Source organism: Acinonyx jubatus, chromosome B2, assembly GCF_027475565.1.
Source record: "Acinonyx jubatus isolate Ajub_Pintada_27869175 chromosome B2, VMU_Ajub_asm_v1.0, whole genome shotgun sequence".
Lineage (NCBI taxonomy): Eukaryota > Metazoa > Chordata > Mammalia > Carnivora > Felidae > Acinonyx > Acinonyx jubatus.
The window spans coordinates 8154368-8167572 of NC_069385.1; the positions used below are offsets into that span (position 1 = coordinate 8154368).

Consider the following 13205-nt stretch of genomic DNA (forward strand, 5'->3'; position numbering starts at 1 on the left):
CCCTCATTATACAGATATCTGAATTTGACTGCTTTTAAAGTCAACCCACCAGCGCATGGCATAGAATTCAAACCCGAATGTTCCGCCCCCCTGGTAAGCTGTCACCGGTGTCCCAGAAAACCCTCCCAGACCCCGTGCCATTCCTTCCGAGCCCCAACCACAGGGACGGTCTGCCCTCCTGGGTGCCGGGCAGTCAACTCAGCTGCGGGACGGCAGTGAGGCCACTGTCGGGCGCTCATTCTTCACTAGGCCGGCGAGGTTCACACGGGAGAAAAGGCTCTGCTTTGAAGATGTCGGGCTCCAACGTCAGACTGGCACACACAGCTCAGCAGGACCTAACACCCGACCGGGAAAAGGAACCACACACACACACAGGGCGCTCAGTCAGTGCCGGGGTGGGCATCGCCTCCGTGAGATCACTTAAGTAGGTCAATGCTAGCTCATCTCGGCCTTACGAGCTCTTAGAAGAACAAGGGCAAGTCTGTGGCCCACACTTCTGCTGACCGGTCTGCAAACACCATCACTCAATTTCACCCAATCCGTCCAGGCCCCCTGTCCGTGCTGTGCCCCCTGCAGACACAGCATGATGGCCCTTTGAGGTCCATGACCTTGTCTCCTGTCACCAGCTCAGGAAGTGGCTGAGCCAGCCCTCCAAAGAGGCCTGTCCGGCCTCGGAGCACAGGCCACCTCCGCCACAGGGCCACAGTAAAAGCGTCACCAACGTAAATGTGACCTAAAGAGAAAAGGCCGCTGTTTGCTTAACTGCTACCCTCGGCAGAGATCGTGCTTCTTAGTTCGCTGTGGAAGTTAAGATAGAAACTCCCATGTTTCCATCAAGTCTACCTTCATGGCTTACCTGCATGGTCCTCACACATTGTGTCTTCCCTCACCTCACTAAGGCCCATGCTTCACGGCACCCTGGCCACCAGACTCGTCCCCTACTTGGGGACAGCACCCCAAGTTTTGCTTCCTCTGTCTTCTCCTTCCTTCTCTCCCTTCACCCTGGGTCACCAACCTTCCTCTCCGTGCTGGACCACTCCCTTCAGCGTACAAACCTACTGTGCTACATCCCACTTTTTTAAAAAAATTTTTTATGTTTATTTACTTTTGAGAGACAGAGAGAGACAGAGCATGAGTCAGGGAGGGGCAGAGAGAGAGAAAGAGAGACACAGAATCCGAAGCAGGCTCCAGGCTCTGAGCTGACAGCAGGGAGCCCGATGCGGGGCTCAAACCCACACACCGTGACATCATGACCTGAGCAGAAGTCAGACACTTGACCGACTGAGCCACCCAGGCACCACTACACCCCACTTTTTACGACACTCTCCCTTGATCCCACAAGCCAGAGCAGCCACCAGCCACCGCTCTGATCCCTTTACAGCAAACTCCAGACCTACTGTCCCCGTGTCCTGTGCTCTCACATTCCCTCAAAGCCAACCGGGCTTTCACCAACACCTCCATCGTCACCACCAAAGACCTCTCTCTGTGCTGCCAAAGCCAACGGTAACTTTTCCACCTTTGTGGTAGTCGGTGCTCCCACCTGACACGCCTGACCACTTCCTTCCTCCAGCCCGGTCTTCCCTGGCCTTCCGGGACATCGCGCTCTCTTGGTTCCCGTCCCAGGCCCCTGGCATCTCTTCGTCAGCCTCCCCAGCAGGTCCCCCAGCATCTGTACCTCAGACTCTGCCTCCACCACTGCCTAAGTACTCGCTCCAGTGCTCCCGATACAGTGCTCCTGATACGCAGTGGCCCCCAAACAGACAGCCCCAGCCCGAGGGACTGCCCTCACCCCGAAGGCACAGCTCGGGGGGTCCACTTGAGCTCCACCCTGGATGCCAGGGGGCATCCCCACAGCGACACGGCCAAGCCGAACACCCCGTCTTCCCCGCAACACAACTCCACAACTCCACCGCAACACAACTTCCAACTGCACAGACCGAACCTCTCTGTCTCTCTCTCCTCACATCCCGAAGCCATCATCAGCCCCACCTTCAAAATATCCAACTCCCACCACTTCTCACTACACCCTTTGCTACAACCCCCATCCGACCTGCTATAACTTCTAATCTGGTCTATCAAAAATCCCAGCTTCCCCCTTTTGGCCATCCCCTACATCACTCTCGGGCTCAAAATCCTCCCAGGCCACCCCCCCCCCCCCCGTCCCTCACTACAAGGGCCTATGGGACCCGGTCCCCAGCTACTTCTTCCTTCCAGTCCTCTCCTGCTCCCTCCAGCACTCATGCTGCTCTGGCCCCAACGGCCCCTCTGCCACGCCCTAGCCACATCAGCCGTGCTCCCCTCCAGAGCACCCGACACGGGGTCCCCCGCTCAAGGCACTTCCTCCGTGCTCTCCGCTTGCACAGCCTCTTGGAAACGGCCCCACCCGCGGCTCGTCCCTCCCCCAGTGTCAACCAAAGTGACAACCAAAGGGCCAACTCTAGAAGACAGAAAAGAGAAGCCACGCTGGCTTCCCACTGTGCCTGCGGTGAGTAAACATCTGCGGCAGGGCAGGCGGCAGGTGGAGGAGGGTCAGAGGAACCACGAGGGTGACTCAGTGGAGACGCACCCTTGTCACTCCTAGGAACTCACTTCTTCAGGACTTCCATTCTGGTGGTTTGGTTTTCTGTTTTCAGACAGGGGGCGAAGAGCAGGAAGTCTTGGGGGGCAGACTGTTTCCAGGACAAGGCATCGGTGTACAAGGCGGAGCTGGTTTCAGAGCGAAGCTGACGTCTGACGCCAACAAATGAAATTTACACCCGGTCCAAATCCGCCGGGCCCGTCTACGCCTCAGTGGGCTCTCCACACGCACAGGTTAGTACCACACACGCACGTGTATGCGGAGAGTATTTACGGCACCCAAGCACGAAGGCTCCGATTGAAAAGACACCTCCTCAACCTTCCGCCCACCGGCAATCACATCTCAAAGGCCACTTGTCACCGCTCCCACATTTCGTAATCTCTCCGTCCATACCCTGCACCAAAACTAAGGTTGATACGGTCACAGCCTCTCTAATTTCCACAGGTCCCCTCGCTTGCCGTGAGCCGAAATACTCAGAAGAATCTGCTCCCTCCGCCCAAGCAGGCCGCCCTCCCTCCCTCCCTCCCTCCCTCTGTCTACTCGAGGGCACAGCTGCCCCAGGGGATCTAAAAGCACACAAAAGTGAACAGGAAAATCCCACCAAAGATCTCTGGCTGATCTGAAGGGCAGGTTCTGTGCTCGCAGGAAGGAGAGCGACTGGCATTTCCGCCACCGTGGCCCCCCGCACCCGCTAACACAAGGACGAAAATAGGCAGATGACACAGGGCTCGGGGCACCTCAAGGACCCAGCCAGCAGCAGCCGTTTTTCCAGCTGTACAGCACAGTGGACTTCAGGAAGTGCTCTCACCTCCCCCACCCCGGCCTGCCGTCTGGCTCCCCGCCCCCACCTACAGCACACAGCCTGGGACCCGGGGCCCACTCCCCCTGCAGGGGGAGCTGGGGGAGGGGTGAGGACCAGCCGCTCCTGACCGCTGACACCCCCCCCCCCCCCCCGGGAGTCAGCTGGGCCTCTCACCCCTCCAGGAGATGGCCGGGGAGGCCGGTTCTGCACGGCTGCGGCCGCCCCCCGGGGAAGGCAGACCAGCCAAGGAAACGGCAGGGGAGGACCCGGGCCCGCGGGCCATATGGCATCTGCATCGGCCCAAAGCCCACACCTCCTATCATCAAGCTTCTCCTTGTCCGAGGGAATCTGAGTTGGGCTTTTCCCCAACTCACAACTGAAGGAATCCTGAAGGATGCATACTTCACAACCACAGAACTCTGGATGCAAAATGGACCCCAAGAATCACACAGTCTGACGATTTTTCAACTTCTTCAAAGGATGGAAACATTTCTTTCTCAAAAGGACTCTTCAGTGGAGCGCCACTGTAGAAATCGGCCACAGAAGAGATGCCCTCTGGTTGAGGCAGAAACCCCACGGCACTAACGGAGAACCCGGGGCGGGTGGGGGGGTGCAGAGTAAGAGACTAAAAACATCATGGAGACAATGCAACGTTAAACAGACAAAACGTAATCACCGCCGCCACCGTTTCTGAACACTGAGGAGGGGGCAGGCACTGAAATTCTCTAATTCTCAAACCAGCCCTGAAAACTTGTCCAGCACCCTGATTTGGCACAAAAGGAAATCAAGGTCTGTAAGGATCAGTGACTGGCCTGAGACCTTATAACTAGTAAAGAGAGGAGTCCAATTTCCAAACCAGGATGGCCACTTCCAGAACGAAAGGCCCTCTCTTGCAAAGGAAACTGAGATCCAGAGAAAAGAGATCTGCCACAGCCAACTCCGTAATCCAGCTCCTAGGAGAACACACTGCACTTGGCCAACTGCAGTGAACACAGGGTTTATCAGCTATCTCCTGGCAGGCTCAGGCGGCGGGGGGGGGGGGGGGATACCTGGGAAGGCAGAAATTCCCGAGATTTGAAGAGCAGACAGGGAGATACAGCAGCCAGAGGCCCGCCCTGCCCATCCCCCAAGCTCCCCCCAAACCACTCAGAGCCAAGATCCAACAACTGCTGCCAGCCCTACCCTGCACAGCTGCACTAGGACAAGCAACAAATGTCCCAAAGGAGACGTACTGCAAAGACCACAGTCAAGAATCACCAGTCATCAGAAGGGCACCGCCATGAAAACGAGAGGGCAAACTCCAGCAGAAGACCCAGGGCCCAAGGAAGGAAAAGTGACAGAGCAAGGAGAGCACAACTTTCCAACCCATCTTCCCGGAAATGATGAAAGCTGCACGGCCGTGAAGACAGGTGGGGTTACAGGCAGCTCTGGATACATATCAACTGGAGACCTTGTTAAAATGAAGAATTAAAAAATTAAAAAGTTTAAGAACCCATGAGCAACAGATTGGCTAAACTGGGAGACAGGAAGCAAGACATTCTTCTGGAACTCTGTTCATAGCAGTAGCCAGATACAAAGTATAAAAGACCAGTGGAGCAAGACAAAGAATAAGTTACAATAAAGAAAAGCTGAACAGCACAATAAAAGACACTTTGACCCAAAGGGAGAAGAGTTGTTCCAAACACACAGAACACCCCCAACTTGACTAGGTGCTAGGCCACGGGGGAAATGTCACTAAATTCCACCACGTTTACTAGCCACAGTGGGGAAGGGAGGGGGGGACAGGGAGGGGAAGGGGGAGGCAGGGCGGGAAGGGGGAGGGAGCCATTTACCTAGGGGAAAAAGATTCTAAAAAATTAGTGGGTCCAGGAAGTTGAAATAGTTAAACTTCTGCGTCCTGAAAGAAAATATTTAAAATTTAAGGATAAAAAAAACTATGTAACAAACCTCTGAGTGGTACAGTCCTCAGAACAAAGAAACATACAGCTTTAAATTCATCTCATGTTACGTAAAATGATTTAAAATAAATGATCTAAGCTTTTCAATGAAATTACCAATAGAGAGCAGAAATTAATAAAATTGAAAATAAATGGTGAGAGAGACGGTGAATGTAAAACGGTAGTTCTTTTAAAGACTGAAAAGGGTAAACAAATCTTTAGTAAGTATGAAGAAAAAAGTGCACAATTAAAATCAGAATATTTTTTAACTTACCTAGAGATACAAAGGGTTATTGTCAAAACTAGGAGGTAGCATGCTATGTTTTTATATACGAATGTGAAATTAACATGACAACTTCCTAGAAAATATGGAGTTTCAGTCAACTGGCTCAAGAAAAAGTTGCAAATCTAACTAGCTAAATAAAGAGGATAAAACTGAAACCATAATCAAAACTCCTCCCCCACTGTACTCTACCTCCTCAAAGACACCAGACCCAGAGAGCTTTACTGGTGAGTTCTACCAAAATTTAAGTAAGAGAACATGCCCATCTTACACAAAACTGCTCCACAACATATAAAATACTAAAAGCTTCCTAGCTCCTTCCACAAAGCAAACATGCTCTCGATGCTAAACTCAGCCAAGAACAGCATGGCAAAGAAAATTACAGTCCAATCTCACTAAAACACAGCTATAAGCATCCTATATAAAATACTAGCAGACAGAACTAGATGTATTCATGGAAGAAATAAACGTTCACCTTCTCCTCACATCATACATAAAAATTAACCCCCCCCCAAAAAAAAACTGATCCTAGGGCTAAACATAGAAGTTAAAACTATAAAACTTCCAGACAACCATAAGAGAAAATCTGTTTGACCTTTGAGTAGACCAATGGTTCTCAACTGGAAGTAATTTTGGCCACCAGCAGCCATTTAAAATGTCTGAAGACATGTTGTCTGTCATAACTGGGAGGGCGGGGGAGGGAGGGGGTCCCTCCTGGCATCTAGCAAGTAGAGGTCAGGGATGCTATGTAACATCCTATAATGTACAAGAGCCCCCATGACAGAGAATTACCCAGCCTAAACATCAATACAGTTAAGGTTGCAAAACTTTAGGGCAAGTAAAGATTTCTTAAGCTGCAAAAAAAAAACAAAAAACACAAACCATTAAAAAAAAAAAAAAAGATAATGGGAATGCAAGCTGGTGCAGCCGCTCTGGAAACGAGTCTGGAGGTGCCTCCAAAAACTAAAAATAGAACTACCCTACAACCCAGCAACTGCACTACTAGGCATTTATCCAAGGGATACAGGTGTGCTGTTTCAAAGGGGCACATGCACCCCCATGCTTATAGCAGCACTATCAACAATAGCCAAAGTATGGAAAGAGCCCAAAGGTCCCTCGATGGATGAATGGATAAAGAAGATGTGGTATATATATACACATACACACACACACACACACACACACACACACACACAGACACACACACACAATGGAGTATTACTCAGCAATCAAAAAGAATGAAATCTTGCCATTTGCAACTACATGGATGGAACTGGAGGGCATTATGCTAAGTGAAATTAGTCAGTCAGAGAAAGACAAATATCATATGACTTCACTCATATGAGGACTTTAAGAGACAAAACAGATGAACATAAGGGAAGGGAAACAAAAATAATATAAAAACAGGGAGGGGAACAAAACAGAAGAGACTCATAAATATGGAGAACAAACTGAGGGTTACGGGAGGCGTTGTGAGAGGGGGGATGGGCTAAATGGGTAAGGGGCACTAAGGAATCTACTCCTGAAATCATTGTTGCACTATATGCTAACTAATTTGGATGTAAATTTAAAAAAATAAAAAATAGAATTAAAAATAAAAATAAATTAGCAAACAAAAAAGATAAATTGAAGTTCATCAAAATGAAAAAATATCTGTTGACAAAGTATACATTAAGAAAATGAAAAGGTAAGCCAAAGACTGGAAAAAATATTCATAGTACACAGTACACATACCTAAGGACTTGTACTCAGAATACATAAAGAGCTCTTAAAACTCATTAAGATGACCACTGCCCCCCCCCCGCACACACACACACACACACACCCACAAAACTTTGTCAGGGGGGAGGGTGGTGGCAAAAGACTGGTTTTAATAAAGAGACATTGATGAAGACCGTCCAAATGGTCAATAAACACATGGAAGATGTTCAACATCATTAGACATTCCAATAAATACAAGGAAAGATATCCGACACCATGAATCGGGGACACGGAAATTAAAACCACACTGAGATACACTGCAAACCCACTAGAATGACTAAAACTAAAACTGGTAAGATCAAGTGTTGACCAGGACACTGAACTGGAACTCTCACACGTGGCTTGTGGGAATGCAAAATGGACACTCACTTCTGAATACAGCTTGACAGCTCTCAGAGTGAAACACCATACATTGAACAATTCCATGCCTGTATATCTACTCAAGAGAAAAATGAATGCACAAGTCCACAAGGACTCGTTTGCAAATACTCAACAGCTGTATTCATACTAGCCCAAAACTGGTTAACACCTAGATTTTTCCTAAACCAAAGAGAAAAATCAAAACTAAGATTACACTATTTAAAATTAACAAGAATAAGGAGAGAAGGGCGTGCATGGTTGCTGCCTCCCTAGGGAGAGCAGTCGCGGCCAGCACAAACTTCTAGGATTCCGATGCGCTGCTCCATTTGTGGTGTCTCCATTCCGGCTCTGGCTCCTCCTAATTTTCCCTCTGCTTAAGAAATTACTGGAAAATAACTGAATCCTGCGTCACCTTGCAAGGATCAAACATGAGGAGACACAATCAGCATAAGTCCAGGCCTCTGTCCCTCACTGGTCATGAGTCAGCTATGAGGAAGGCACAAAGGGGCCACAGGTATTCCACCTTCGCACACACCATCACTGGCCAGTGGGGGCATTACCAAGAGATAGACCTCTGTGGCTAGGACAACAAAAAGGAAGAAAACAAAAAAAGAAGTAACCAGCAAAGTAATGAGGTACTTTCTGCCGCAAAGTCCCAGTTCTGATACCCTACTGAATCATCTGCCCAGCTCAATACAGTTTTACATGCCAAGATCAAAATACAGATGAGAACATCTGAATCATTTTTCTCAGCCCCATCTTTTAAAACTCTTTCTATGAAACACTGATAAAAGGTGGGAAATCCAATCAGGAATTCATTTCCTGGGAATCTGTCAGGACGCTGCTCTAAGAATCAATGCATGAGGTCTAATGTACCCATAATTTAACCATCTTGGGCTTCTCCCCACACTTATTGTTGCAAGAAATCTACACACACAAATGCATGTGGTCCAGGTTTAACATGTGGCCCAAATTAAGCATATAAGCATTGTTCCTTCAGAAAAATCGCAGGGAAAAAAAAAATCTCCTTAGAGACAGCAACTAAACCAACCCCAACTCCCGGCTGGCCTCGTTATTCTCTTGTTCTTGATATAATAAAAACTTTCCAGCATTTGTACCCAAACAACTGGGAAGAAACTTGTTCTGAATAAATTATAAAGTATTTTACTTAAATCATGCAACCCAATGCATTATTTTATAACCAGTACAAACTATTAAGACCTCACTTACTAAGGATGTTAACACCTAAACAAACAGGAAACTCACCTACTACATACGATGCAAGACGGCATTTTACAAAGTGTAAATCCCACAGCGATGAGTAAAGCTACTGACGAGCAGAGAGCATTTTGGTCACTTTGGGTGACTTCTGGCAACTCTGCAAGGCCTGGCTTCTGCCCTACCCCCCCCCCCCCCCTTGTTCTCACTGTTCCAGCCCTACTGACCTCCAAACATTCCTCACCGGCATTAACACTCCTCCTTCCTCAGGACCTCTGTACATGGCCAGACCCACAGCCACTCACACCGGCCTCGGGAAATGCCTTCTTTCTGCTAGCACACTGCCTCCCAAAAAAACAGCTGAGTGACTAAAAATCACCAACTTCTTCCACAGCACAGGACTCACCCGGCACGGCAATGCTCTCGAGTCTTAGAAAACACACGACTGACTTGCTCTAACGAGAAGCACATTAAGCACTGCGTAGAGCCAGACACACTTCGGGAACATCGCCTTTTTCGTCCCTGCTTTCCAGTGCACAACTCACAGAGACCAGTTCTGTCCCCCAGGTGCACAGATGCAGTTAAAGATCCTGCTGAAATAGCTCTCTGTGTTGCCGGCATCCCTCCCAGTAACTAACTGCACCAGGGTCGGGACCCCTGCCACCGCCTTACCCCAGGAGAGAGCAGGGCCGCGGCTGGCCCCAAGCTCTGCCCTCACCCCGGGGGCCTCACCAGGTGACCTGCAGGCAGCCCTGAAGCAGACTCGACCTCCCTCGTGTTGGTTCTAAGGGACTGCAGATGAAAAGTGCCTTCTCTGGTTCTAGAGAGCTGGGCTTCACAGAAGTTGCTTCCCAGGACCCAATTCTATTATTTCGAGATGATGAGAATTTACTGCAGGGCTCTAGTTAAAGCTGTACAGTGTCTGGGCACTCCCCACCTGTGGCGTGGATGGCGGGTGTCTGGGGACTGCCCTAGGCACCAAGCCACCGCGAACAAGACAATTTCCAATGGAAAACTGTGTTCTGTGTTACGAACAAGCAATTTACAAATACTTGGAATGTAATCCTTGAGTCTACTGGGGATGTCTACCTAGGGTCTGCTATCACTTGACCAAGCTACGCAAAGAGTAATACTTGGAGCGGTCTAGTTTTCATACTCCCTACTGGAGATCTGGGTGGGTTATTCACATTTCAGCCAATGGACACCCAGAGATGGAATAAAAAGGCAGTTGAACACACTCTGCTTTGGTGATACTTAGCAGAACTTTTCATACTGGATTAAAAAAATCATCAGCTCTGGGGCACCTGGGTGGCTCAGTCGGTTAAGCGTCCGACTTCAGCTCAGGTCATGATCTCAAAGCTTGTGGATTGGAGCCCCGCGTTGGACTCTCTGCTGCCAGCACAGAGCCCGCTTCAGATCCTCTGTCCTCTCTCTGCCCCTCCCCTGCTAGCACTCTCCCTCTCAAAAATAAAGACATTAAAAACAAATTATCAGCTCCCATTCGTACTCTTCAAATATACGCTAGAGTCAAGGAACTTTTAGCCAGTGTTATCTCATAAAAATACACAGATTTTTTACACACACACACACACACACCCAAAAGTTGTAACAAGCATTTAAGCCAAGATATTCATTTAAAACAGGAACAAATAGGAACGTTTTCATTTGGCAGAATATGGAGTTTAAAGCTGAGATTATGCAGGGCTCTGGAGAAGTCTCAACGCAAAACCACAGAGCGGTAACAGGGAAAAGAAATGTGTGCAAGCACACCCCTGAATTAACTGGGAGATTTGCTGTCCTACAGAACTCTGGCAGAAAAAGTAAACACGCCAACTTTAAAGGCATTCTGAGACTGCAGAGGACACATTTATCACACTAACAGCACACATCACCCAAGAGCACTCTCTAGCATTTGCTAAGTTAAAGATACAAAGGCCATTGCCTACTGGACCCAGAGGCCATGTTCCACTCGCAGATGAGGCTATGAGGACTAACGTAATGCGAAACTAAGGGCCCCTTGCCTCAGCCACTATGTATGGGTCTGCACTTGAAGCCAACTTTAACCTTAGCTCTTAAAAGATAAATTCCAATTTGCTAACAAGTCCAAGACTTCAATACCACTAGCCCAGCTGAGTTAATTTCCTATGGAGAGGGCTGCTCACAGCAGCCATTATTCCAAAACCTTCTTTAAACACAAGCTGTAGCCTGACCTTGCAGAAGCTGCCCCCCTTTTGTGTGTGCCATGTACCATGCTCATTACAGTGTAATATGTATGTGAGGAGGCAGCCTGCCTAAAAATGAATGTGCAGTGAACCCTCCATCCGACTGTCCCCCCACCCCACAAAAAAAAGGGAAGAGAAATAAAGAACATGGCCCTTGCACAGAATTCCTGTTGTGAGCTCAGCCTCACTCTCTAGAACAAGCTCTAACCTCAGAGGTACGAATGAGACCGTCTCTGACATAGGGGAAAAACCAGAATCCCATAAACCACACCACAAACTCAAAGTTCAGTTCAAAAAGCAGGTTCAACTCATTCTGAGAAGGAACCTCCTAGTGCCACTGGGAGCTCTTTGACTGTTTGCTGGTCTTTCTGAGCTCTTCATCCTGCTCCCTTTTTACCAAAGTTTAAAAAATCAATAAAAGTTGGATTTTCTGTCATCCTAAACAGCTCAGAAAAGGTTGGTCAGAAAATCCTCCTAACGGGCAGCTCCCCACCCCCAGGACTCCTGTCCTAACCAGCACAGGGCACTAACAGCCCTTGACGGGTCTAGCGATTATACAATCATGATTCCCAGAGCAAAAGACTCCACTAGAATAATCCACCCTAGAGACAATGACATCATGTGAGCAACTAGACAGGAAGTTAGGCTCGGAGAAGTGAAGAGTAAAGTCTTGAAAGCCAATACAGGATGACCACCCTCCATTCCCTCGATCACAAAAAAAAAAAAAAAAAAAAAAGTCACCTTCTGCGGAAAAGCTACTTTAAAGAGAACATGGAAAACCTACAAGCAGGAAATCAATCAGCAAATGAAACCAACCCCTCCCACCCCAGTAAGGCCATTCGTGTGGGTGTCCTTCCACACTAAGGGGCCTCTCCAAAGTCCCGCTGGTGGAACTTTGAGAAAAACGTGCAGCGGGAACAAAGCAAAGCTGTAGTTCCTGCGTCCTCCAACTTTCGCAGGCGCACCGCTGTGAGAGGGCAGGCGCTGGGCGGAGGGCGCCCGCAGCGTGTCACCCGGTTGAGTCGGGGCGGCCGGCTGCTCGCACACAAAGCCGCCCGGACTTAGTGACAGCCACAAGTGGCGAGACAGCGGCCCCCCCACCCTGGGCCAGTGCCAGGACGGCGAGTACCCCGCGCCCCCCGCCCGCGCGACCCCTCGGTCTCTCATCCTTCGCCACTATGCGGGCAACTTTCCCTCGGGGACGAGGGAGGGAACCCAAACCCGGGCTAAAGGAGACTCGGGGAGCCCAGCCCGTCCGCAGAGCGCCCCAGCCCTCCCCCCACACACACACACCAGCCCCGCTGCGCGCCCCGGGCACCTCGAGCGAAGCCTGCGCCCGGGCGGGCCACCCACCTGCACAGCTCGGGGAACTCGGCGCCCTGGGCCCGCGCGGCTCCCGGGGCCAAGACGAGCAGCAGCAGCAGCAGCTGCAGCAGAAGCAGCGAGAGCAGCGGGCAGCCGGCGGGCGCGGGCCCCAGGTGGGCGCTCCAGCCGGCGGCGGCCCCCATCGCGCCCGGCCCTGGCTGCGCGGCGAGCGCGGGGCTAGCGGCGCGCGGCTGCCGGGGGCCGCGCCCGGGACATGGTCGCGCCGCCAGGGCGGAGACTGAGGTGGAGACGGAGAGAGGCGCGAGACGAGCGGGAGCGGGAGCCCGAGGGGCGCACGGCTCGGCTCGGCTGGGCTCGGCGGCGGCGGCGGCCCCGGAACCGCGTCACGTGACCGCGCCCGGCACCGCCCCCTCCCCCGCCCCGCTCACATGACTCCCTTGTTCAGGTGATCCCCCGCCCGCCCCGGCTCCGCCCAGGCCCGGTCACGTGAGCGCGGCACGCGCGGGGCAGGAAGCGGCGCGGCGGGGCGCGGGGCGCAGGTGCGTGGCTTGGGCCTGCGTCCCGGTGGCGGCGGGGACCGGTGACCCGGGCCTCGCTTAACTCCCTGCGCACATTCTGGGTCGCGTTGTGCGGGCTCCCCAACTTGGAGTTACCGCACCCCAACCTCCACCGACGGCCGGGGAGGGGAAAGTAAGAGGGCTCAGACTTTTCGTGCCCA

The 13205-nt window shown here is 50.9% G+C and overlaps 1 protein-coding gene across 1 annotated transcript in view; it reads right to left on the reverse strand.

The window, feature by feature from the left end:
- Positions 1-12857, reverse strand: part of IGF2R (insulin like growth factor 2 receptor) — a 103057-nt gene extending 90200 nt beyond the window's left edge. The window contains exon 1 of the mRNA XM_027056511.2: positions 12515-12857. Within this exon, the coding sequence (XP_026912312.2) occupies positions 12515-12669 (155 nt within the window). The 5' untranslated portion in view covers positions 12670-12857. The remainder of the gene's footprint in view (positions 1-12514) is intronic.
- Between the last annotated feature and the right edge of the window lie 348 nt (positions 12858-13205).